Source organism: Salmo salar, chromosome ssa26 (genome assembly GCF_905237065.1).
Source record: "Salmo salar chromosome ssa26, Ssal_v3.1, whole genome shotgun sequence".
Lineage (NCBI taxonomy): Eukaryota > Metazoa > Chordata > Actinopteri > Salmoniformes > Salmonidae > Salmo > Salmo salar.
The window spans coordinates 32,177,705-32,192,500 of NC_059467.1; the positions used below are offsets into that span (position 1 = coordinate 32,177,705).

At 48.9% G+C, this 14,796-nt stretch overlaps 1 protein-coding gene across 16 annotated transcripts in view; it reads left to right on the top strand.

Annotated features, from left to right (window-relative positions):
- Window positions 1–14,796, top strand: part of LOC106587673 (unconventional myosin-Va) — a 98,364-nt gene that overhangs the window by 25,513 nt on the left and 58,055 nt on the right. For all 16 annotated transcript variants that reach the window (XR_006762257.1, XR_006762254.1, XR_006762256.1 and 13 more), the window contains exons 2-7: window positions 5,323–5,433; window positions 6,034–6,205; window positions 6,346–6,490; window positions 8,759–8,915; window positions 9,878–10,021; window positions 13,004–13,085. Coding sequence is in view for 11 of the 16 variants with exons in the window: in XM_045708922.1 (XP_045564878.1) it covers window positions 5,323–5,433; window positions 6,034–6,205; window positions 6,346–6,490; window positions 8,759–8,915; window positions 9,878–10,021; window positions 13,004–13,085 (811 nt within the window). In the remaining 5 variants the exon portion in view is untranslated. The remainder of the gene's footprint in view (window positions 1–5,322; window positions 5,434–6,033; window positions 6,206–6,345; window positions 6,491–8,758; window positions 8,916–9,877; window positions 10,022–13,003; window positions 13,086–14,796) is intronic.

Below are 14,796 nucleotides of genomic sequence, written 5' to 3' on the forward strand. Positions count from 1 at the left end.
GCAGGTAGCCTAGTGGTTAGAGCGTTGGGCCAGTAACCAGCAGGTAGCCTAGTGGTTAGAGCGTTGGGCCAGTAACCAGCAGGTAGCCTAGTGGTTAGAGCGTTGGGCCAGTAACCAGCAGGTAGCCTAGTGGTTAGAGCGTTGGGCCAGTAACCAGCAGGTAGCCTAGTGGTTAGAGTGTTGGGACAGTAACCAGCAGGTAGCCTAGTGGTTAGAGTGTTGGGACAGTAACCAGCAGGTAGCCTAGTGGTTAGAGCGTTGGGCCAGTAACCGGCAGGTAGCCTAGTGGTTAGAGCGTTGGGCCAGTAACCGGCAGGTAGCCTAGTGGTTAGAGCGTTGGGCCAGGAACCGGCAGGTAGCCTAGTGGTTAGAGCGTTGGGCCAGTAACCGGCAGGTAGCCTAGTGGTTAGAGCGTTGGGCCAGGAACCGGCAGGTAGCCTAGTGGTTAGAGCGTTGGGCCAGTAACCGGCAGGTAGCCTAGTGGTTAGAGCGTTGGGCCAGTAACCGGCAGGTAGCCAAGTGGTTAGAGCGTTGGGCCAGTAACCGGCAGGTAGCCTAGTGATTAGAGCGTTGGGCCAGTAACCGGCAGGTAGCCTAGTGGTTAGAGCGTTGGGCCAGTAACCAGCAGGTAGCCTAGTGGTTAGAGCGTTGGGCCAGTAACCAGCAGGTAGCCTAGTGGTTAGAGCGTTGGGCCAGTAACCAGCAGGTAGCCTAGTGGTTAGAGCGTTGGGCCAGTAACCAGCAGGTAGCCTAGCGGTTAGAGCGTTGGGCCAGTAACCAGCAGGTAGCCTAGCGGTTAGAGCGTTGGGCCAGTAACCAGCAGGTAGCCTAGCGGTTAGAGCGTTGGGCCAGTAACCAGCAGGTAGCCTAGTGGTTAGAGCGTTGGGCCAGTAACCAGCAGGTAGCCTAGCGGTTAGAGCGTTGGGCCAGTAACCAGCAGGTAGCCTAGCGGTTAGAGCGTTGGGCCAGTAACCAGCAGGTAGCCTAGCGGTTAGAGCGTTGGGCCAGTAACCAGCAGGTAGCCTAGCGGTTAGAGCTTTGGGCCAGTAACCAGCAGGTAGCCTAGCGGTTAGAGCGTTGGGCCAGTAACCAGCAGGTAGCCTAGTGGTTAGAGCGTTGGGCCAGTAACCAGCAGGTAGCCTAGTGGTTAGAGCGTTGGGCCAGTAACCAGCAGGTAGCCTAGTGGTTAGAGCGTTGGGCCAGTAACCAGCAGGTAGCCTAGCTGTTAGAGCGTTGGGCCAGTAACCAGCAGGTAGCCTAGCGGTTAGAGCGTTGGGCCAGTAACCAGCAGGTAGCCTAGCGGTTAGAGCGTTGGGCCAGTAACCAGCAGGTAGCCTAGCGGTTAGAGCGTTGGGCCAGTAACCAGCAGGTAGCCTAGCGGTTAGAGCGTTGGGCCAGTAACCAGCAGGTAGCCTAGTGGTTAGAGCGTTGGGCCAGTAACCAGCAGGAAGCCTAGTGGTTAGAGCGTTGGGCCAGTAACCAGCAGGAAGCCTAGTGGTTAGAGCGTTGGGCCAGTAACCAGCAGGTAGCCTAGTTGTTAGAGCGTTGGGCCAGTAACCAGCAGGTAGCCTAGTGGTTAGAGCGTTGGGCCAGTAACCAGCAGGTAGCCTAGTGGTTAGAGCGTTGGGCCAGTAACCAGCAGGTAGCCTAGTGGTTAGAGCGTTGGATTAGTAACCGAAAGGTTGCAAGATTGAATCCCCGAGGTGACAAGGTAAAAATCTGTCGTTCTGCCCCTGAACAAGGCAGTTAACCCTCTGTTCCTAGGCCGTCATTGAAATATAAGAATTTGTTCTTAACTAAACATTGTAGCACTATGGAATGAGACCCAGACTGGCCTGCTGTGTGTGTGCGCCTCTGAAAGGTCTGTGTATTCAGGTCTGCTGGTGGTTATAATGGACCAGGATAAACCAGGATAAACCAGGATAAACCAGGATAAGCTTGATCATCATTGAGCTGCATAATGAGATGTAAAGATGACTAATTGGCCATCTGATAGACCTTTCTCATGGCAGCTGTTAAAGCTGGGATCTACCAGTCGGCTCTCTGGTGACTGGAATGTGTCTCCACCAATGTAGTGTGTTACGGATGTGGTTCTGTGAACTTCACTCCTGTGAGCCTGAGGCCTGAAGACTTTTGTTAGCTGCCGTGCTATAACCTGACGACTTAGAAGCTTCATCTAGTGGAAGGCTGAAGACCCGGGATCAAACCCAGACAGTAAAACAGTGTTTTTAACATGTCTTTGATCAGCTGACAGGCTCTTTCCACAGGGCAAGGCTGGGATCTGAAAGCATTCCTGTCATGTTGTGATTGGTCACAGAGTCATGTGGACTGGGTTTGGGACTTTCTGAATGTCCAGCAGTATTGATCATGTTAGATGGTGAAATGATATCCAACCAACCATGGAGATCCTACAGCCTCAGTCAGCACTGTACTGTACTGATACACCAGCAGGTTCTCTCTGCAGTAGACACTGTGCCTGGGGACAGTACTGTACTGATACACCAGCAGGTTCTCTCTGCAGTAGACACTGTGCCTGGGGACAGTACTGTACTGATACACCAGCAGGTTCTCTCTGCAGTAGACACTGTGCCTGGGGACTGTACTGTACTGATAGACCAGCAGGTTATCTCTGCAGTAGACACTGTGCCTGGGGACTGTACTGTACTGATACACCAGCAGGTTCTCTCTGCAGTAGACACTGTGCCTGGGGACAGTACTGTACTGATACACCAGCAGGTTCTCTCTGCAGTAGACACTGTGCCTGGGGACAGTACTGTACTGATACACCAGCAGGTTCTCTCTGCAGTAGACACTGTGCCTGGGGACAGTACTGTACCGATACACCAGCAGGTTCTCTCTGCAGTAGACACTGTGCCTGGGGACTGTACTGTACTGATACACCAGCAGGTTCTCTCTGCAGTAGACACTGTGCCTGGGGACAGTACTGTACCGATACACCAGCAGGTTCTCTCTGCAGTAGACACTGTGCCTGGCGACAGTACTGTACTGATACACCAGCAGGTTCTCTCTGCAGTAGACACTGTGCCTGGGGACAGTACTGTACTGATACACCAGCAGGTTCTCTCTGCAGTAGACACTGTGCCTGGGGACAGTACTGTACCGATACACCAGCAGGTTATCTCTGCAGTAGACACTGTGCCTGGGGACTGTACTGTACTGATACACCAGCAGGTTCTCTCTGCAGTAGACACTGTGCCTGGGGACAGTACTGTACTGATACACCAGCAGGTTCTCTCTGCAGTAGACACTGTGCCTGGGGACAGTACTGTACTGATACACCAGCAGGTTCTCTCTGCAGTAGACACTGTGCCTGGGGACAGTACTGTACCGATACACCAGCAGGTTCTCTCTGCAGTAGACACTGTGCCTGGGGACTGTACTGTACTGATACACCAGCAGGTTATCTCTGCAGTAGACACTGTGCCTGGGGACTGTACTGTACTGATACACCAGCAGGTTCTCTCTGCAGTAGACACTGTGCCTGGGGACAGTACTGTACTGATACACCAGCAGGTTCTCTCTGCAGTAGACACTGTGCCTGGGGACAGTACTGTACTGATACACCAGCAGGTTCTCTCTGCAGTAGACACTGTGCCTGGGGACTGTACTGTACTGATACACCAGCAGGTTCTCTCTGCAGTAGACACTGTGCCTGGGGACAGTACTGTACTGATACACCAGCAGGTTCTCTCTGCAGTAGACACTGTGCCTGGGGACAGTACTGTACTGATACACCAGCAGGTTATCTCTGCAGTAGACACTGTGCCTGGGGACAGTACTGTACTGATACACCAGCAGGTTCTCTCTGCAGTAGACACTGTGCCTGGGGACAGTACTGTACTGATACACCAGCAGGTTCTCTCTGCAGTAGACACTGTGCCTGGGGACAGTACTGTACCGATACACCAGCAGGTTCTCTCTGCAGTAGACACTGTGCCTGGGGACAGTACTGTACTGATACACCAGCAGGTTCTCTCTGCAGTAGACACTGTGCCTGGGGACAGTACTGTACTGATACACCAGCAGGTTATCTCTGCAGTAGACACTGTGCCTGGGGACAGTACTGTACTGATACACCAGCAGGTTATCTCTGCAGTAGACACTGTGCCTGGGGACAGTACTGTACTGATACACCAGCAGGTTCTCTCTGCAGTAGACACTGTGCCTGGGGACTGTACTGTACTGATACACCAGCAGGTTCTCTCTGCAGTAGACACTGTGCCTGGGGACAGTACTGTACTGATACACCAGCAGGTTCTCTCTGCAGTAGACACTGTGCCTGGGGACAGTACTGTACTGATACACCAGCAGGTTCTCTCTGCAGTAGACACTGTGCCTGGGGACAGTACTGTACTGATACACCAGCAGGTTCTCTCTGCAGTAGACACTGTGCCTGGGGACAGTACTGTACTGATACACCAGCAGGTTATCTCTGCAGTAGACACTGTGCCTGGGGACAGTACTGTACTGATACACCAGCAGGTTATCTCTGCAGTAGACACTGTGCCTGGGGACAGTACTGTACTGATACACCAGCAGGTTATCTCTGCAGTAGACACTGTGCCTGGGGACAGTACTGTACTGATACACCAGCAGGTTCTCTCTGCAGTAGACACTGTGCCTGGGGACAGTACTGTACTGATACACCAGCAGGTTCTCTCTGCAGTAGACACTGTGCCTGGGGACAGTACTGTACTGATACACCAGCAGGTTCTCTCTGCAGTAGACACTGTGCCTGGGGACAGTACTGTACTGATACACCAGCAGGTTATCTCTGCAGTAGACACTGTGCCTGGGGACAGTACTGTACTGATACACCAGCAGGTTCTCTCTGCAGTAGACACTGTGCCTGGGGACAGTACTGTACTGATACACCAGCAGGTTCTCTCTGCAGTAGACACTGTGCCTGGGGACAGTACTGTACTGATACACCAGCAGGTTCTCTCTGCAGTAGACACTGTGCCTGGGGACAGTACTGTACTGATACACCAGCAGGTTCTCTCTGCAGTAGACACTGTGCCTGGGGACTGTACTGTACTGATACACCAGCAGGTTATCTCTGCAGTAGACACTGTGCCTGGGGACAGTACTGTACCGATACACCAGCAGGTTCTCTCTGCAGTAGACACTGTGCCTGGGGACTGTACTGTACTGATGTAGGCCTTATGTAGCTTTCTGACTTGATTAGACTCTGTAATATGTATTTATGTAATGTATAACCTTTCTCTCCTTTCTCACTCTCCTTCTTCTCCCCTCTCACTCTCCTCTCACTCTCCTTCTTTCTCCTCTCCTCTCTCTCAGTTTGCTCGGGTGTGGATCCCTGATGCAGATGAGGTGTGGAAGTCAGCAGAGCTCACTAAGAACTACAAACATGGACATTCCACCCTACACCTCACACTGGAGGATGGAATGGTGAGTACTGGAGGAGAGGAGGAGAAGGGGGTTGCATAACATCCTCTCATTTGTGATGAGATGCCCAGTACACACACACACACACACACACACACACACACACAGCGAATCTATCTCATTATTGGTTATTAGAGTAGTTGTAAAGGGCTGTTGTCTTCACACTGCAATATATCACCATACATATCATCAAAACATGTCCATATGTCAATGTCTGGTGGAAGGCTGAAGACCCGGCAGTCAAGTCAACCAAGCCCAATAAACCTTTCAGAAACCTGCCCCATTTGGTGGCATATTTTGATACATGCGTGAGGCTTATGTTCACCACTGTCTGTTTTTTATGTCACTGAGTTACATAAAACCAGGTCCCTACTCAGCACACACACCACAGGAGGCTGGTGAGGGGGGGACCAATTACAATAATGGCAGGAATGGACTAAATGGAATGGTATAAAACACAATGAAACCATGTTTGATACCTCCATTTATTCTGTTCCAGCCATTACTATGAGCCCGTACTCCCCAATTAAGCTGCCACCAGCCGCCTGTGATACACACATATATTGTGTGTGATAACTTCTCTGTTTAATCTGTGTTGTCCAGGACATTGAGCACAAGCTGGATGATAAGACAAAGAACCTTCCTCACCTCCGGAACCCTGACATCCTGGTGGGGGAGAATGACCTCACAGCTCTTAGCTACCTCCACGAGCCGGCTGTCCTGCACAACCTTAAAGTCCGCTTCACCGACTCCAAACTCATCTACACGTACTGTGGTATGCCCACACAGACACACAAGGGTCTCACACACACACACACACACACACACACACACACACACACACACACACACACACACACACACACACACACACACACACACACACACACCAACTCCTCTCCTCTCTTCCTGTAGGTATTGTGCTGGTGGCCATTAATCCCTATGAGAACCTTCCCATCTACGGTAGTGACATCATCAATGCGTACAGCGGGCAGAACATGGGAGACATGGACCCTCACATCTTCGCTGTGGCTGAGGAGGCTTACAAACAGATGGCCAGGTGGGTGTGTGTGTGTGGCGTGCGTGTGTGCTGTGCGTGCGAGTGTTACCTGCTCAAAGGTAGTGTATACACAGATTTCCCATGTTTCAAACGATGTCAGACGGACAGTTTGAGACCTTCCAATGGAAGCATAGAACAGTGTGTGTATTTACTGTCTTGTTTTTTATTTAACCTTTATTTAACTAGGCAAGACAGTTAAGAACAAATTCTTATTTACAATGACGGCCTACCAAAAGGCAAAAGGCCTCCTGCGGGGACGGGGGCTGGGATTAAAAAATACAAATAAAATATATATAGAAATATAGGACAAAACCAACATCATTTAGGTTCTAATTACTAGAGTAAGAACGCGAGGGACACTGAAAGCTTAAACCAAGTTTATTTGCCCATTGGGTCAATACAGCTGCATCAGACAAAGTCATGGTTCCACCAGTGGATATATATATATATATATATATATATATTCCAATTTGGGGTGGAATCTCCTCCTTCTCTCTAACCATTACGTCTCTGTTGCTAGGCAGAAAATTAAGTGATGTGAGCAATAAACTGTTCCTTCTCCCTTAACGTGACCTGACCTGACCTCGACCCCTTCCTCACTAATCCACAGCTCTCCAACCTTATCAGTGCTGCCATGTGTGATAGTCGTCCCTGCCCTCAGTACATTCCAAGCTTAAATACATCCACCATATACATTATACATTCCCCTCTGTCCCTCAGTTCATCAGTAAGTATATTTCATGATTTCATAAGTCAAGATAGCTGAGGCATAGCACAATTGGTTGGGCGCACGTAAAACTGCTGCCATTTCTTCCGGCGCCATTTTACTCAGTTTACAGATGACCAGTTTACAGAGGAGTATAGGGTGCAGTGATGTGTCCTATAAGGATCATTGGTGGCAAATCAGATGGCCGAATGGTAAAGAATATCTAGCCGCTCGAGAGCACCCTTACCTGCCTATCTATAAATTACGTCTCCGTAATCTAGCATGGGTAGGATGGTCATCTGAATCAGGGTTAGTTTGGCAGCTGGGGTGAAAGAGGAGCGATTACGATAGAGGAAACCAAGTCTAGATTTAACCTTAACCTGCAGCTTTGATATGTGCTCAGAGAAGGACAGTGTACTGTCTAGTCATACTCCCAAGTACTTGTATGAGGTGACTACCTCAAGCTCTCAACCCTCAGAGGTTTGTGTCTGTGTTACCTGTGTTTCAAGTGTCCCTCTCCTCCTGGCCCCTCCCTCTGCTCCTGGCCCCTCCCCCTGCTCATGGTCCCTCCCCCTGCTCATGGTCCCTCCCCCTGCTCATGGTCCCTCCTTCTCTAACTCAATCTGTTTCTTAGGGTTTGTAAGTCAGAACTAAACCAGAAATAAACTGGTGGTCTCTGTTTCTCTTGTTCTCTCCTTTCCTATATTCTATATCTTTCTCGCTCTCTGTCTCTCTCTCTGTCTGTCTCTCTCTTCTCTCTACTCCAGGGGAGTTAAATCCCTTCAACAAGTTTAAAATAAAAAAATGTATGCTCCCTGACTGTCTAGCTTATTAGCGAGCTGGACAGAGCCAAGAAGTTTGTTTTCCTACACCAAACCCCCCCCCCACAATATAATGTTATTTTCCCCAAAAAATAAACCACACGCTGGCCGGATTGGAGCCCCTTGTATATGTTTGTATGTTTGACACCCCTACTCTACTCTCTCTTCTCTATCGTTCTCTTCATCACTCTCTCTCTCCTATTCTGTTGGTCTCTATTTTAAAACTCGGTGTGCTTTCTCTCTTCAGGATCCAAGGAGTCAATCTCACACACACACACACACACACACACACACACACACACACACACACACACACACACACACACACACACCTGAACACTTAGTATGGCGTGGCATTGATCTTTCTGTTTGACAGAATGAGCACACAGAGCACTCTCTCACATACATACACATGCAAAACACACCTATTTTACACACAGAGCTTTTTCACACACACCTAGTGAACACACATTCACTTCTCTCTCTCTCTCGCTCTCTCTCGCTCTCTCTCTCACTCTGTAGCATAGTGACCTATGGTCCCAGTTGGCATCTATACTGTACAGCATGTTGTCTGCTAGAGTGACCTCACACACTGTTTTGAGAACCATAATGGAACTTAGTAATGACTTTCTGTTTTTATCTTTATGATTTTTTTCTGTGTGTTGTTGACTGAGCCAAATAAGCTGCCACATAGCAGACTCTTGCTTCCCTCACCGTCTCCATCTTTCCTTCCTGTATTAGAGATGAGAGGAACCAGTCTATAATCGTAAGCGGTGAGTCGGGAGCAGGGAAGACTGTGTCAGCTAAATACGCCATGCGTTACTTTGCTACGGTCAGTGGAGCAGCCACAGAGGCCAACGTAGAGGAGAAGGTCCTCGCATCCAACCCCATCATGGAGGTATGACTCCTCTCCCTTCCCCTCGCCTCTCTTCTCCCTCTCCTCGCTCAAGTCCTCTGCAAAGCCTGCTTCATGGTGTGTTCATGTGGAGTCTGGGAGGGTTAGTTCTCTCCCCCATCTCCTCTATTTCTCTCCTCCCTTCCCTCTCCCCTTGGTGTAAGGATGACATCACTCCTCTCACAGCCATGTCAGCCAATCAGTGGCCAAGCCTTCTTCCTGCTGTGTGTGTGTGTGTGTGTGTGTGTGTGTGTGTGTGTGTGTGTGTGTGTGTGTGTGTGTGTGTGTGTGTGTGTGTGTGTGTGTGTGTGTGTGTGTGTGTGTGTGTGTGTGTGTGTGTGTGTGTGTTGTAAGGATACATTACCATACCTGCCTGTGCAGCTGAAAGCCTCCTTGTCTTCAGGGAACAGTAACTGTGTGTTTTCTCTTAGCTCAGCTAGAGGAGAGTTTTCTCCTTACACACACATTAACCCCTATATTGTCTGTCTGTCTCTATCTGTGTCTGTCTGTCTGTCTGTGGCAGACCTGATTTCCACTGCAGTCAGTCAGTCGGTGATATTGGCTTTAAGCATTTTCAGTCCCTGTGCTGGTGTTGTGAGATCTGATTATCTGGGCAGCGTGACTGCAATAAAGACAGCCTGGAACACCACCACTGACAACTGTGCTTTGACTGCAGGACTCTATTCCCCATGATGCACAGCAGCAGCAGCACAGTATCTGTCTCCCCCTGTCCCTCCCCTCCCTGCTGGACAGTTTTAGTTGTACACCATCACATGGCCCAGCTAGCCTGGACACTGACTACTAATGTCAGACCACTGCCTTGTTGTAAAGGGGAGTGATATGCTGATGTTGCTGACCTAATCTATATTTATCGCTCTGTCTCCCTCCTGTGTGTGTGTGTGTGTATGTGTGTGTGTGTGTGTGTGTGTGTGTGTGTGTGTGTGTGTGTGTGTGTGTTTCTCCAGGCGATAGGAAACGCTAAGACGACTCGTAACGACAACAGCAGTCGTTTTGGGAAGTACATTGAGATCGGCTTTGACAAACGCTACCGGATCATTGGAGCAAACATGAGGACATATCTACTGGAGAAGTCTAGAGTGGTGTTTCAGGTGATGCACCACCAACACACAGTCGGACCAGGGAAGTCTGGCGCTCTAGTCAGGGTCGGGGGTTATGGGTAGGACCTGCAGTTTTTTTGGTCAGGTCATGTGGTCAGGAAAAGTCAATGACCTATGTTTAGGTTATACTGGGAGCCTCAACACTCCCCCTCTCTTTCCACAGTAGTGTGGGATGAGAGACACTCCCCCTCTCTTTCCACAGCACTGTGTGTAGTGTGGGATGAGAGACACTCCCCCTCTCTTTCCACAGCACTGTGTGTAGTCTGGGATGAGAGACACTCCCCCTCTCTTTCCACAGCACTGTGTGTAGTGTGGGATGAGAGACACTCCCCCTCTCTTTCCACAGCACTGTGTGTAGGTTGGGATGCTATCCATACAGTGCTCTCTGTGTGCGATGTGTGGGTGGGTGTAACCAGTGTGTATTCAGTACCCCATAACTCTACTGTGTGTGTGTGTGTGTGTGTGTGTGTGTGTGTGTGTGTGTGTGTGTGTGTGTGTGTGTGTGTGTGTGTGTGTGTGTGTGTGTGTGTGTGTGTGTGTGTGTGTGTGTGTGTGTGTGTGTGTGTGTGTGTGTGTGCGTGAGTGTCTCTCTCAAGAAGTTCAAGATTTCGCATTGACTTCCTCCTCCACCCCAGTTCAGGAAAACACAGCCAGACCACACACACCAGTCATCAGTTCACATTCCTTCTTTTTACCTGGCTGTCTCTCTTTACCTCTGCTCAGTCCACCTTCTTTCTCTCTCTGGCGCTCTCTCACTCACACATATTCATATATACACTGCTCAAAAAAATAAAGGGAACACTTAAACAACACAATGTAACTCCAAGTCAATCACACTTCTGTGAAATCAAACTGTCCACTTAGGAAGCAACACTAATTGACAATAAATTTCACATGCTGTTGTGCAAATAGAATAGGCAACAGGTGGAAATTATCGGCAATTAGCAAGACACCCCCAATAAAGGAGTGGTTCTGCAGGTGGTGACCACAGACCACTTCTCAGTTCCTATGTTTCCTGGCTGATGTTTTGGTCACTTTTGAATGCTGGCGGTGCTTTCACTCTAGTGGTAGCATGAGACGGAGTCTACAACCCACACAAGTGGCTCAGGTAGTGCAGCTCATCCAGGATGGCACATCAATGCGAGCTGTGGCAAGAAGGTTTGCTGTGTCTGTCAGCGTAGTGTCCAGAGCATGGAGGTGCTACCAGGAGACAGGCCAGTACATCAGGAGACGTGGAGGAGGCCGTAGGAGGGCAACAACCCAGCAGCAGGACAGCTACCTCCGCCTTTGTGCAAGGAGGAGCATGTGGAGCACTGCCAGAGCCCTGCAAAATGACCTCCAGCAGGCTACAAATGTGCATGTGTCTGCTCAAACGGTCAGAAACAGACTCCATGAGGGTGGTATGAGGGCCCGACGTCCACAGGTGGGGGTTGTGCTTACAGCCCAACACCGTGCAGGACGTTTGGCATTTGCCAGAGAACACCAAGATTGGCAAATTCGCCACTGGCGCCCTGTGCTCTTCACAGATGAAAGCAGGTTCACACTGAGCACATGTGACAGACGTGACAGAGTCTGGAGACGCTGTGGAGAACGTTCTGCTGCCTGCAACATCCTCCAGCATGACCGGTTTGGCGGTGGGTCAGTCATGGTGTGGGGTGGCATTTCTTTGGGGGGCCGCACAGCCCTCTATGTGCTCGCCAGAGGTAGCCTGACTGCCATTAGGTACCGAGATGAGATCCTCAGACCCCTTGTGAGACCATATGCTGGTGCGGTTGGCCCTGGGTTCCTCCTAATGCAAGACAATGCTAGACCTCATGTGGCTGGAGTGTGTCAGCAGTTCCTGCAAGAGGAAGGCATTGATGCTATGGACTGGCCCGCCCGTTCCCCAGACCTGAATCCAATTGAGCACATCTGGGACATCATGTCTCGCTCCATCCACCAACGCCACATTGCACCACAGACTGTCCAGGAGTTGGCGGATGCTTTAGTCCAGGTCTGGGAGGAGATCCCTCAGGAGACCATCCGCCACCTCATCAGGAGCATGCCCAGGCGTTGTAGGGAGGTCATACAGGCACGTGGAGGCCACACACACTACTGAGCCTCATTTTGACTTGTTTTAAGGACATTACATCAAAGTTGGATCAGCCTGTAGTGTGGTTTTCCACTTTAATTTTGAGTGTGACTCCAAATCCAGACCATGAGTTGATAAATTTGATTTCCATTGATTATTTTTGTGTGATTTTGTTGTCAGCACATTCAACTATGTAAAGAAAAAAGTATTTAATAAGATTATTTCATTCATTCAGATCTAGGATGTGTTATTTTAGTGTTCCCTTTATTTTTTTGAGCAGTGTATATATGTCCTTCTGTCTGTCTTTCCTCCTCTTCCACCCAGGTCAGGAAAACACAGGAGACCAAACACGTTCCTTTACTTTCTGTCTGTCCTTCCTTCCGTGTCCAGCTCATTGCTCATAAGAGCCTATTGAATAGTCGTCCTTCCTTTTTCTCTCTCTCTCTGGGTCTCGTTCTCTCTCTCTCGTTCTCTTTCTCTTTTTTCTCTGTGTGGATCTGATCCAGGTCACACTGCTGAGACAGATCGGGAATGTGCACAACTTAGAAAGTGTGCACACACACAGATACACACACACACACACACACAGATACACAAAAACACACACACGTATTGAGATGAGGATAGTGGAGTTTAGCATGTCTTCCCAGACTTGAGGAAGCTGCTGTGAGTCCTGTACTGCAACACGCATTCCCCACATACCTTTCTGCAACAGCACCTGGGTGTGTGTGTGTGTCTTAGTCTGTGGTGGAAATGTTGCAACATTAAAACTACACGAGATTCTTCAAACAGCATGACAGTGTTCTCTTGTCTGTACACAACATTGCACACTGGAATCTCCTGGCTGTGTAGAACATACACTTCCTGAAACTGTCTGTCTATCTGTCTGTCTGTTTGTGCAGGCGGACGAGGAGAGGAACTATCATATCTTCTACCAGCTGTGTGCGTCCTCCCATCTACCTGAGTTCAAGAATCTGAAGCTAGGTAAGACACAAACAAACACTCTCCATTGGATGGTTGGACGCTTCCTAAGCTATTTGTTCATTGATTAGCCTGACAACCCATCCACATGACTCCGGCCAAACAAAACGCCCACTAGCGTTTCTTCTCCACCACGAGTCTGGATTTGCTTTCCTCCCTAAATACATAGAATGTGAACACATTCTAACCGTTCTGATTGGTCCTGGAAACCAATGGGTTGAGCCCAGCGTACATAAATCATGAATCGTGTCAATGATACGATCCAATCGGTGATGAATTTGTTTTGTACAACGCCCCTCATTTTGAAGTCAGCACAAGCGACTTCTGGGATGGCAGTTTCAGACTGAATGGCATTGAGGAGTATACCACCTCAGTCATCGGCTTCATCAATAAGTGCATCGATGACATCGTCCCCACAGTGACCGTACGTACATATCCCAACCAGAAGCCATGGATTACAGGCAACATCCACATCGAGCTAAAGGCTAGAGCTGCCGCTTTCAAGGAGCGGGACACTAATCTGGACGCCTATAAGAAATTCCATCACTGGGGCCAAGCTTCCTGCAATCCAGGACCTATATCAAATCAAATTTTATTAGTCACACGCGCCGAATACAACAGTGAAATGCTTACTTACGAGCCCCTAACCGACAGTGCAGTTTCAAAAAATACAGATTAGAGATAAAAGTAACAAGTAATTAAAGATCAGCAGTAAAAAATAACAATATATACAGGGGGGTGCCGGTACAGAGTCAATGTGCGGGGGCACCGGTTAGTTGAGGTAGTATGTACATGTAGGTAGAGTTAGTTAAAGTGACTCTACCAACATAGGCGGTGTCAGAGGAAAGCCCATAAAATTGTCAAAGACTCCAGTCACCAAAGTCATGGACAGTTTTCTCTGCTACCGCACGGCAAGCAGTACCGGAGCGCCAAGTCTAGGTCCAAAAGGCTCCTTAACAGCTTCTACCCCCAAGCCATAAGACTGCTGAACAATTAATAAAATGGCCACCGGATTATTACATTGACCCCCCCCATTTGTCTCGTACACTGCTGCTACTCGCTGTTTATTATCTATGCATAGTCACTTCACCCCCACCTACATGTACAAATTACCTCAACTAACCTGTACCCCCGCACACTGACTCGGTACTGGTGCCCCCTGTATATAGCCTCGTTATTGTTATGTTATTGTGTTAATTTTTATAATTTTTTTTACCTTCGTTTATTTGGTAAATATTTTCTTAACTCTTCTTGAACTGCACTGTTGGTTAAGGACTTGTAAGTAAGCATTTCATGGTAAAGTCTACACTTGTTGTATTCGGCACGTGATAAAAAAAAGTTTGATTTGAAGCAATTGGAATTTAATTCAGGGTCAGTCGTCATGAATAATTCAAAATGGCGCCCCAGTCATTCTCCGTGATCATAGACAACCATATTAGATCATATAGGTGAGATGTGTAACAGGGGTAGAGGAAGTAGTACAGTGTATTTGTAAACAGAAACGTGAGGACAGACCTCAGCCATATTGAGTCATATTAACTGTGGGGTCACACTAACTACAGTAGAGCTCCTGTTAGATCAGAGGTCATGTTGTGGGTGTGAGGCAGTGCCCAGCTGCCCGCAGAGATAGACTGAGGTAGAGATCATGTTAGCTCTCTCCCTGGGTGTGAGGCAGAAAGAGAGACTGTGTGTCATCTAACAAGGCTGTGTGTTG